The sequence below is a fragment of the Sinohyriopsis cumingii genome, chromosome 16 (genome assembly GCF_028554795.1).
Source record: "Sinohyriopsis cumingii isolate HCF-2022 chromosome 16, ASM2855479v2, whole genome shotgun sequence".
Lineage (NCBI taxonomy): Eukaryota > Metazoa > Mollusca > Bivalvia > Unionida > Unionidae > Sinohyriopsis > Sinohyriopsis cumingii.
Window position 1 is genome coordinate 38,837,083 of NC_142976.1, and position 12,891 is coordinate 38,849,973.

Below are 12,891 nucleotides of genomic sequence, written 5' to 3' on the forward strand. Positions count from 1 at the left end.
CAGCTCATCCATCATCGTAGTTCAACAATTCGTGTGTGTGCAACTATTCCCTTAGGTTTTGATGACTTGCCATGGTACATCATTTTTGTTCAGGACAACAGATGAATGTAGCTGTTTCGCTATCTCGTTTGCAATTTTAGACTTCTGCTCCGTTTTTGGCGTTCAGTTATTAGCTTTACATATATTAATTGGCGTCTCTGCAGCTTTCATGGGTGTAAGGAGGAATTCTCCGAAGGTGGGGTGGGGTGGCATGGGGTGGAGTGAAGCCAAAATACCTTGGCCGACATTATTGGGTCAGCATAAGCATTTCGTTCAGTCGTCATTGCTAAATGCGTGTTTTCAGAGTTATGCACCGTTTCTGACTTGCTATAGGAACGTGTGTGTGTGTGTGATGTTTAGATTGTTAACGTAGCTTTAAAAATTTTTCAGTCATATCGCTACGATGTCTGCAGTGTGGCAGTTTACAGTGATGTCTAGCACTGGGGCATCATGTCGCAGACATGTAGCATGATGTCCCACCCAGTCACATTATCCTGACACCAGTCCGACCAGTCCTAACACTAACCTGTTAATGCTGAGCGCCAAGCGAGGCAGCTGTTAGTGCCATTTTTGTAATTCTTTGGTATGACTCGCACGGGGATCGAACCCACCACCTCCCGCATCCGAGGCGGACGCTATAATCACTTGGCCACCGGAGCGGTGCTGTAGGAATATGAATAACCTGAGGAGCGTGATAGAGACGTATCCTTTTACATGATCTGGTAGAAAACGAACATACACTAGATGCAGGGACGTCATTGGGGTTGGGTGGGTGGGTTTGTCCCTCCCCCCCCCAAAAAAAAAAAACAAAACAAAAATAGTTGAAAAGATGCCATGAAATTACGATTCTTGAACTCAACTGACATCACAAAATCTTGCGAAAAATCATCCCGAATCGGCAAAACTGCAATTTTGTTGCATGTGAGGCTCATTTTGTAAGGCAGCTAGTAACATACACTTGGGCGTGCTACTTATTACACTGAACACGAATTGGTGATATCAGGGACGCTGTTACGTACGGAAAACGAAGATTGTAAAAGAAAAAAAAATGCATTTTAATATCAATAGCAAGAGTCTCACATGAAGTAGCGCGGATGTAACTCTAAACTTAACAATGCAGGACTGCACGTATATATTTTCTCTTGCACACACACACTTTCATATTTTTATTTTTTTAAAAACCCACGAAAAGTAGTACCACGAAATCAGGGAATGAACCATCTACCGTAAACAGCGTAACGATTGCTCATCCACGTATGTCTTAATGTGAATTACACAGACAAGCTAATCTCGTTCATGCGATGAATACTATAGTCATGTGATCCGATTTTCGAATGAACGAGTTTAATTTATGGCGATTATCTGTAAATAGTTCCTATTAATGATATTGCATTACATCACTATGATTAAAAGTCATATAATGACCTATATCTTCTCCATTTAAGAATAATTATTTGTATGTATTATCATGACGGTTAGAATGGCCATCTAACGCTCTCCTGAGAGATCGCGCTAGGGTCTCTCCGCAATTGACCCTGATCTACAAGTATCCCGGTGGGCCAATCAGACAACGGCACCATGAATATGGCCAGGGCATCAATTGTTAGATAGTTTTTATCTTGTCTGCCCGTCCCCTACCTGTGTACGTTCCGCAATTCTTGTGCGTCCAGCTACTCACAGAGCAGTGTATGGACTGTTTTGAAACTTGGCATATGTTACTGACGATGCTCAGTATGCGCATATTCTTCTGCTCTCGTCTTCTGATGAATGTTTTGTTCTTAGAGTTACATCCCTTTATGGTGTAAATATGAATACTTGATATACTTGACATACCTCTGTATTAATTCTTCAGTGCAACTAGTTCCAAAAGTTTTCATGACTTGCTGTAAACCTTCTAATTCTCCTGTGTGCAAATATCCTTAGCTTTTGTCGAATTTCCTTGAAACTCGGCAGACATCATTTTCATTTAGTTCAACAGATGAATATCATTTTGTCATCACATTCTTATACATTATTTAGGCTTATGCTCCTTTTTGGGGTTCGTGGTTTATATTTAGAAAACAATTCGCGCGTGTGCAAGTATTGATATAGCTTTTTTATGAGTTGCCATGGAACCTGGCAGACATTATTGACAGAAACGTGAATTGGGGGGTGAGGGTGCATTAGCTCCCTCCCCCGAATTTGCATGTGCTGTAAAATTGCTGTGTCCTATATAAGAAAATTAACAAGCCCGTCAAGTTTGCCCCCCCCCAACAACAAAAAAAAAGAGTACGACCCTGGTTATTGACATAGGACAGCATAACCATTTCCGTCTATCGTCATGACCTGATTCGTGTTTCCAGAATTATGCCCCCTTTTTGTCATCCTAAATGAATATGAATGTTTCATATATAATCATTCCCCTGTGTACAGTTGGTCTTAGAGCTTTTTATTATTGCCCTGAAAATTGGCAGATGCTATTTTTATAGAAGGAACCTAGAATGACATTGTAACGTCGCCCTCTTAGCAAGAGGGATGGTTAATTGGATTTGGCTGGCGTTAGCTAGAGGATGACCTCCCTCGATATTATAGCCCAGCCGGAGTGAAAAAAGAATAGAATTTCAACAGAGAACTGAGCGAGAATACTGGGAAGAAATAAAGCAATACGCGCCCCCTTTGACAAGAAAATAACAAATTTAATCAGAACGAATTAATAACGGCAATTCCAATGCAAGTTAAATTATGTCAATATAATTTAACAGTAGTGTACACTTTGGATTTATTTTATCATTATAAGGAGAGGTAAAAAGAGCGCAATGTCCACGACTGATTTGCATCACCTTCCTTCCTTGACCGTGTATCAACGCCCTCCTAGTTCATCGACTTCCTACGCTCTATGCTTGGTCCTTTCATGGACTTCCTGGTCCTTTTATTCTGACCTCATCCTTCTTTTTCCTCAGACTTATCTCTTCAGACTGGTCCGTCTCTCTCCAAGAAAGCTGTTCCTTAAAGGACAAAATTACCACTTAATTTATGTATACCCCACACTCTAGACGTACATAAAATTCCCTCACGTTACTCAGATCATGTTGGCTATTCACACACTGCGTAAATTCTGACTTAGTATGGTAGAACATTGACCTCGCTTCCAGCGGCAGGTCTTAAATTACCACGCGAGCATCTATCGAATATTACCATATTATTTTACATATGCTACTAATTGTTCGATTGCTACAGCAATCCTTAACCTACAAGATTATTTAAACATTACAAAATCAGATATAATCAGGCACGTATCGTTGATTCACTATAATCTGTATCGTCCTAACAAACAAAGGAAATTATTTCATATAACCCTATGAAATCCTACACATATGAACATTTGGATCGCATACAATCAGTTCTACCAAATAACTGTAAAATTAAAAGGTCAATTAGCATCAGCACTTCCCATCAAATTAAAGGGGTGGGGGAATTGCATAACAACTCCAGCATCAATACATTTCCATGAAATTGAATAAAATAAGTTGTATAACAACTCTAGCATCAACACATTTCCATGAAATGGAATAAACGATACATAGTATGGAACCTAGTCATAGCAAACACATCTGCATAAGATAAACAACGAAATAATAGAATATTACGTGAAACTAACATTGCGTACCTCATTGCTGTTCTCTATCAGAACTTGTGCGTCCTAACACTAAAACCTGTCTTTCTTTTTACAAGACGGTAACCTGGTCCCTTTCTTGTTTAACGAGGAAAGCACTATTCTCATTAGGCCTCGCCGGAGTCAAGACTACTTTCCTCTGTCAGGAAATTTCAGACTAAATAATTTCGACCAGGGTCATCACTTTAAATTCCGATTGCTTCTAAAGTGTACGCCTCAAGTTTTTCTGCCCAATTGTAGGCAGCAGTCCCTAATGTTTCCCAAAGAAATAATTCCTTTCATCAGATTTAGATAGCTCAGAAACTGTGAACGACGGTGCGTAACAATTTCCCTTAGAAAAAAATTATAACTTGACATAGGTTCCTACCAAGCGGTTATGGTTGGTAGCTCAAATGTTTACTTTCTAAGAACCGTGTTAAGGTACCCCGGTCAATTTCACTGAGTTCGAATTGCTGCCCCTTTGAAGTTTACACTGATATAGGAGAGAGTTGAACGAAGAAATGTCAAAGTGACCCTTCACAAAGACATTTCTGGCTGAAATGAGATAAAATTTGAATGCTCAATGCATTCAACATTAAAGTTCACTGCAATTCAAAATTCGACACTTCACATACATATATCCCTAATAAAGAGTTTAAGCATCAAATGAAGATGAATTCGATTGGATAGTAAACCTTGCATTTGTATGAGGAGATTTCATTACGGCAGACGTGCTAGTTCTAGTTCAGACCTATTTACAAATTTATATTAAATCATTGCAGAACAGGCGAAAACATCTTTCAGTCAAACAACGACACATGCAACTCCAATTATATGGTTAATAACGATATTTTGGCATACCTTTGCAAACATGAATTAGTTTATTTTGTCAGAAACAAGGAATTTGATTTCATTGAAATGGTCCAACTAACTGTATAATTCATCAATGTCTCCTTATTATCACAGTTCCATAATACAAGAAATGTTCATTTTGTATATCATTTAGAACTTTTATAAATTTATACACTGTATGCAACGCAATTCCGATGCTTGAGCATAACCGACGTCACACAATCATGCAAAAATCCAACTGGAACGACCAAAACTTCAATTGTGTTGCAGTGGATCATGTGAGCCCGATATTTTAAGGCAGCTAAGGACGTGGACTTGCACATGACATTACATTAACATGACACAAACTGGTAGAATATCAAGGACGCTATTATTTACTAAGGGCGAACACTGTCACAGAGAAAATTCATTTTAATGCGAATAGCAAGATAATGTAAGGTGGAGTAGCTCGGATGTAACTGTAAACTTGACAATACAGGATTGCATGCATACATGTTCTCTCTCTCTCTCTCTCTCTCTCTCTCTCTCACACACAAACACACACACACACACACGCACATTCCTTAACTATTACATTTTTATTTTTTATATATAGAATTTCCGAAAAGTAGCACCACGACATCAGGGTATGAACCATCTACCGTAAATAGCGCAACGATTGCTCCTCCACGTATGTCTTAAAATGAATTACACTTACAAGCTAATCTCGTTAATGCGATGAATACTATGGTCATGTGATCCGATTTTCGGATAAACGAGTTTAATTTATAACGACTATCTGTAAAATGTTTATATTAGGGACGTTGTATTACATCACTATGATTAAAGGTCTTATAATGGCATATATCTTGTCCATTTAAGAATCATTATTTGTAAGAATCGTCATTACGGTTAGACTGGCCATCTAGGGGTCTCCTGAGAGATCACGCTAGGGTCGCTCTGCAGTTGACCCTGATCTACAAGTATCCCGGTGGGTCAGTCAGACAACAGCACAATGAATATTCATGAATTGCTGTCTACCTTCTAATTCTCCCGTGTACAACTATCTCTTTACATTTGACGAATTTTCTTGAAACTTGGCAGATATCATTTTCATTTAGGTCGGCAGATGAAATTGTCGTCACCTTCTTATAAATTATGTAGATTTATTCTTTTTTTTTTTTTTGGTGTGCGAGGTATATATTTTATATAATAATTTACGCACTTGCAAGTATTCACACAGTTTTCGATGAATTGCCATGGAACCTGGCAGACATTACTGACATGTTACTGACATGTGACCAGTTTAGGCATTTCGCTCTATCATCATGGCCTGATGTGTGTTTCCAGAGCTATGCACCGTTTGTCTTTCTAAATTGATAAGACATTTCCGCAATTTCTGTGTACAATTGGTCTGAGAGTTTTCATTATCGCGCTGAAACTTGGCATACATTATTCACACCTTAGGAACATGGTATACACGAAGTTTTAAGAAAGGCTTTGAGCAACAAACGAAAATGAATTTGACTGGATTGTAAACTTTATATGAGGGAGTTTTTATTATGTAGACGTGCAAGTTCAGACAGATTCACACATTTCGATTAATTCGTCTCAGAATAGGTGAAAACATTTGTCATCCAAACAACGACAGAGGAAACTCCAATCCAATGGTTGATGTCTCTATTTTGGCATATGTTTACGAAGATAAATTAGTTTATTTTATCTGAAACAAGGGGATTGATTTGATTCAAATAGTCCACCCAGCTGTATGCTGAATCGAATGTCTCCTTAGTATCACAATTTCCTTAATACCAGAAATATTCATTTGTTATACTTTAGAACTTATCTCTTTCGCCAGATACGAAAGGAAATTGTCAAAGGAATGTATGACGTAGATTCTAAACCTCAAATTCCACATATGCTGATCCATTGATAATTCCACAACGTCAGCTTAATAAAAATAAATATAATCAAGATAATCATGATTGGTTCGGTCCATCTGCTAATTCAACAGTTTGCTCTTTGAATGTTTCTTGTAAACTCCACAACTTCTAAACGGCGAGGGACTGTGTGAAAAAAATACTTCAGTCCAACTTTGTAGAGCACAAAAGGACAAATATGAGCCCGAGAGTTTAACCTCTTTTCCGAATCACGCGACCCTGGCAAACGTCTGCACATATCAACAGTGTATGGTCTTCTTTCTGTTTTTTACATGAGGATCTGTTAGAAAAGGAATATACACTATATTCCACGCAATTCCAATGCTTGAGGATAGCTGACGTCACAAAATCTTGCGAAACACCACCTGGAACTGGAAAAAATTAAATTGCGTTAGGGCGGTGCATGTTAGCCCGATAGTGTAAAGCAGCTAATGGCAGCTAATGGCATACACTTGTGCGTCGTATTACATAACACAGGACACAAACTGGTGGAATATCAAGGATTCTATTAGTTACTGAGAGCGAACATTGTCACAGATAAAATGAATTTTAATGTCAATAACAAGACAATGTCACGTGGAGTAGCGCAGATATAACTGCAAACTTAAGCATCCATGGCTGTGTGAATATATTTTATTTCTCTCTCTCTGGCGCGCTCGCATCACACACACACACAATCATAAATGTTTGCAGTTTCATTTTTCTTTTCAGAATTACCGAAAGGTAGCACCACAACAACAGGGCATGAACCGTCTACCGTAAACAGCGTAACGATTGCTCCTCCACGTATGTCTTAATCTGAATTACACTTATTATGATCCGATTTTCCTATAAACCTATTTAAGGTTTTATTTATCTTCTCTTTTTAAGTATTATTATTATCAACCGTGAAGAAAAAAAAAGAAAATGTAAAAATGTGTGTGTGTGTGTGTGTGCGCGCGCGCGCGCGTCAGAAGGAGTATACATGCAGTCCTGGATTTTTAAGTTTGCAGTTACATCCGTGCTAGGGGCCCGGAATGGCCGAGTGGTCTAACGCGCTCTCCGTTACGGATCACTGCCATCTCACCTCTGTCTGCGTGGGTTCGAGTCTCGGATTCAGCCAATGTGGATATATGAGAAGCTTGCCAGTAACTTCTCGTGGGTCGGTGGTTCTTTCCTCCACCATTATTACTGGCCGCCATGTATAGCCTATCGTGTGCTGAAAAAATGGCGTTAAACCCTACAACAACAACAACATCCGCGCTACTCCACGTGAAATCGTCTTGCTATTAATATTAAAATGCATTTTCGCTCCCGTATGTAATAGTGTCCCGAATATTCCACCAGTTCGTGTCCTGTGTAATATATTAGCATGCACAAGTGTATGCCGTTAGATGCCTTACAATATCAGGCTAACATGCACAACCCTAATGCAACTGAAGTTTTGCTGGTTCGAGGTGGGTTTTTTTTTTTTTGCATGATTTTGTGACGTCAGCTATGCTCAAGCATTTTAATTGGGTGGAATATATTGATATGAGGACAGCATAACCATTTCCTTCTGTCGTCATGGCCTGATTCGCGTTTCCAGAGTTATTCCCCCTTTTTGTAATCCTAAATGTATAGCGATGCTTCATATATGATCATTCCCCTGTGTACAGTGGATCTTAAGAGCTTTTGATTATTGCCCTGAAATTGGGCAGATGATATTTATATACAAGGAACCTGGTATGGCATGTATCCTTATAAAAGAGTTTAAGCAACAAACGAAGATGAATTCGATGGAATAATAACCTTTGGTTTTGTATGAGGAGGTGTTCATTGTGGCAGAAGTGCAAGCTCAGACAGATTCACAAATTTATATTAATTCATTGCAGAACAGGCGAAAACAGCTTTCAGTCAAACAACGACACATGCAACTCCACTTCTGTGGTTAATAGCGATATTTTTGGCACACCTTTGCAAACACAAATTAGTTTATATCGTCAGAAACAAGGAATTTGATTTGATTGAAATGGTCCAACTAACTGTATAATTCATCAATGTCTCCTTATTATCTCAGTTCCTTAATACAAGAAATGTTCATTTTGTATATCGTTTAGAACTTTTATAAATTTATACACGATATGCAACGCAATTCCGATGCTTGAGCATAGCCGACGACACACAATCATGCTAAAATAAAACTGGAACTATCAAAACTTCAATTGTGTTGCAGTGGATCATGTGAGCCCGATATTTTAAGGCAGCTAACGACGTGGACTTGTACATGCCTTTACATTATACAGGACACGAACTGGTGGACTATCAAGGACGCTATTATTTACTAAGAGCGAACATTGTCACAGAGAAAATTCATTTTAATGCGAATAGCAAAATAATGTAAGGTGGAGTAGCTCGGATGTAACTGTAAACTTGACAATGCAGGATTGCATGCATACATGTTCTCTCTCTCTCTCTCTCTCTCTCTCTCACGCACACACACACATATATTCACATTCCTTAACTATTACATTTTTATTTTTCTATATAGAATTTCCGAAAAGTAGCACCACGACATCAGGGCATGAACCATCTACCGTAAATAGCGCAACGATTGCTCCTCCACGTATGTCTTAATCTGAATTACACTTACAAGCTAATCTCGTTAATGCGATGAATACTATAGTAACATCATCCCATTTTTGGATGAACGAGTTTAATTTATAACGACTATCTATAAACAGTTAATATTAGTGACGTTGTATTACATCACTATGATTAGAGGTCATAAAATGGCATATATCTTCTCCATTTAAGAATCATTATTTGTATGAATCATCATTACGGTTAAACTGGCGATCTAGGGGTGTCCTGAGAGATCGCGCTAGGGTCGCTCCGCAATTGACCCTGATTTACAAGTATTCCGGTGGGCCAGTCAGACAACGGCACCATGAATATGGCAAGGGCATCAAATGTAAGTACCCATCCCCTACCTATGTACGTTCCGCAAATCTTGTGCGTCCAGCTACTCACAGAGCAGTGTATGGACTGTTTTGAAACTTGGCATATGTTACTGACGATGCTCAGGATGCGAATATTCTTCTGCTCTCGTCTTCTGATGAATATTTGGCTCTTAGAGTTACATCCCTTTATGGTTTAAATATGAATACTTGACATAAAAGATATAATAATTCTACAATGCAACTAGTGCCAGAGTTTTCATGAATTGCTGTCAACCTCCTAATTCTCCCGTGTACAACTATCTCTTAGCGGTTGACGAATTTCCTTCAAACTTGGCAGATATCATTTTCATTTAGGTCGGCAGATGAAATTGTCTTCTTATACATTATGTAGACTTATTCTCCTTTTTGGTGTGCGAGATATATATTTTATATAATAATTTGTGCACGTGCATGTATTCACACAATTGTCGATGAATTGCCATGGAACCTGGCAGACATTACTGACAGGTGATCAGCTTAGACATTTCGCTCTATCGTCATGGCCTGATGTGTGTTTCCAGAGCTATGCACCTTTTGTCTTTCTAAATTGATAAGACATTTTCGTAATTTCTGTGTACAATTGGTCTGAGAGATTTCATTATCGCGCTGAAAATTGGCAGACATTATTCACATCTTAGGAACATGGCAGACACTTAGTTTTAACACAGACTTTGAGGAACAAACGAAAAAGAATTTGACTGGATAGTAAACTTTGCATTTATAAGAGGGAGTTTTCATTATGCAGACGTGCAAGTTCAGACAGATTCAGACATTTCGATTAATTCGTCGCAGAATAGGTGAAAACATTTGTCATCCAAACAACGACAGAGGAAACTTGAATCCTATGGTTGATATCTCTATTTTGGCATGCGTTTACGAACATAAATTAGTTTATTTTATCTGAAACAAGGGGATTGATTTGATTCAAATAGTCCAACCAGCTGTATGCTACATCGAATGTCTCCTTAGTATCACAATTTCCTTAATACCAGAAATATTCATTTGTTATATTTTAGAACTTATCTCTTTCACCAGATACGAAAAGAAATTGTCAAAGGAATGTATGACGTAGATTCTAAATCTCAAATTCCAAATATGATGATCCATTGGTAATTCCACAACGTCAGCTTAATAAAAATAAATATAATCAAGATAATCATGATTGGTTCGGTCCATCTGCTAATTCAACAGTTTGTTTTTTCAATGTTTCTTGTAAACTCCACAACTTCTAAACGGCGAGGGACTGTGTGAAAAAGGCTTCAGTCCAACTTTGTAGAGCACAAAAGGACAAATATGAGCCCGAGAGTTTAACCTCTTTTCCGAATCACGCGGCCCTGGCAAACGTCTGCATATATTAACAGTGTATGGTCTTCTTTCTGTTTTTTACATTAAGATCTGTTAGAAAAGGAATATACACTATATGCCACGCAATTCCAATGCTTGAGCATAGCCGACGTCACAAAATCATTCGGACAAACCATCTGGAACCAGCAAAACTTCAGTTGGATTAGGGCAGTGCATGTTAGCCCGATAGAGTAAGGCAGCTAACAGCATACACTTGCGCGTGCTAACACATAAAACAGGACACGAACTGGTGGAACAGCAGGGATGCTATTACTTACTGAGAGTGAACATTGTCACAGAGAAAATGCATTTTATTGTCAATAACATGACAGTGTCACGTGGAGTAGCGAATATAATTGCAAGCTTGAAGATCTAGGGCTGTTTGAATATATTCTCTCTCGATCGATCGATGGAGCACACGCACCACACGCACACACACACACACACACACAAATCTTTACATTTTCATTTTTTCCCCAGAATTTCCGAAAAGTAGCACCAAGACATCAGGGCATGAACCGTCAACCGTAAACAGCGTAACGATTGCTCCTCCACGTATGTCTTAATGTGAATTACACTTAAAGCTAATCTCGTTACTACGATGAATACTATAGTAACATAATCCGATTTTCGGATAAACGAGTTTAATTTATAACGACTATCTATAAACAGTTACTATTAGTGACGTGGCCGAGTGGTCTAAAGCGCTCTTCGTTACGGATCACTGCCATCTCACCTCTGTCTGCGGCGGTTCGAGTCTAGGATTCAGCCAATGTGGGTATGTGAGAAAGCTTGCCAGTAGCTTCTCGTGGGTCGGTGGTTCTTTCCGGTGTTTTCCCGGGTTCTTCCTCCACCATTAATACTGGCCGCCATGTATAGCCTATCGTGTGCTGAAAAATGGCGTTAAACCCCACAACAACAACGACAACAACAACTATTAGTGACGTTGTATTACATCACTATGATTAAAGGTCATAGAATGGCATAAATCTTGTCCATTTGAGAATAATTATTTGCATGAAACCATCATTACGGTTAGACTAGCCATCTAGGGGTCTCCTGAGAGATCACGCTAGGGTCGCTCCGCAATTGACCCTGATCTAGAAGTATCCCGGTGGGTCAGTCAGACAACGGCACCATGAATATTTATGAATTGCTGTCAGCCTCCTAATTCTCTCGTGTACAACTATCTCTTAATATTTGACGAATTTCCAAGAAATTTGGCAGATATCATTTTCATTTATGTCGACAGATGAAATTGTCGTCACCTTCTTATACATTATGTAGACTTATTCTCCTTTTCGGGGTTTGAGGTATATATTTTATATAATTAATTTGCGTGCGTGCAAGTATTCACACAGTTTTCGATGAATTGCCATGGAACCTGGCAGACATTACTGACATGTTACTGACATGTGACCAGTTTAGGCATTTCGCTCTGTCGTCATCGCCTGGTGTGTGTTTCCAGAGCTATGCACCTTTTGGCTTTCTAAATTGATAAGACATTTCCGCAATTTCTGTGTACAATTGGTCTGAGAGTTTTCATTATCGCGCTGAAAATTGACTGTCATTATTCACATCTTAGGAACATGGCAGACACTTAGTTTTAATGCAGACTTTGAGGAACAAACAAAAAAAGAATCTGATTGGATAGTAAACTTTGAATTTATAAGAGGAAGTTGTATTATGTAGACGTCGAAGTTCAAACAGATTCACATATTTCGATTAATTCATCGCAGAACAGGTGAAAACATTTGCAAGCCAAACAACGACAGAGGAAACTCCAATCCAATGGTTGATATCTCTATTTTGGCATACGTTTACGAACATAAATTAGTTTATTTTATCTGAAACAAGGGGATTGATTTGATTCAAATAGTCCACCCAGCTGTATGCTGCATCGAATGTCTCCTTAGTATCACAATTTCCTTAATACCAGAAATATTCATTTGTTATACTTTAGAACTTATCTCTTTCGCCAGATACGAAAGGAAATTGTCAAAGGAATGTATGACGTAGATTCTAAACCTCAAATTCCACATATGCTGATCCATTGATAATTCCACAACGTCAGCTTAATAAAAATAAATATAATCAAGATAATCATGATTGGTTCGGTCCATCTGCTAATTCAACAGTTTGCTCT

The 12,891-nt window shown here is 38.6% G+C and overlaps 1 protein-coding gene across 20 annotated transcripts in view; it reads left to right on the forward strand.

The window, feature by feature from the left end:
* LOC149780246 (uncharacterized) overlaps window positions 1-12,891 on the forward strand; it is a 90,777-nt gene that overhangs the window by 41,835 nt on the left and 36,051 nt on the right. For 4 of the 20 annotated variants that reach the window (XM_089937044.1, XM_089937046.1, XM_089937049.1 and 1 more), the window contains exons 11-12: window positions 5,118-5,192; window positions 7,153-7,227. The exons of 2 other annotated variants lie outside the window; for them this stretch is intronic. In XM_089937044.1, coding sequence (XP_089793170.1) covers window positions 5,118-5,192; window positions 7,153-7,227 — 150 coding nt within the window. Of the gene's footprint in view, window positions 1-5,117; window positions 5,193-7,152; window positions 7,228-8,950; window positions 9,026-11,225; window positions 11,301-12,891 lie in introns of all 20 variants that reach the window. 14 more of the 20 variants (XM_089937037.1, XM_089937040.1, XM_089937048.1 and 11 more) reach the window with 7 other exon arrangements.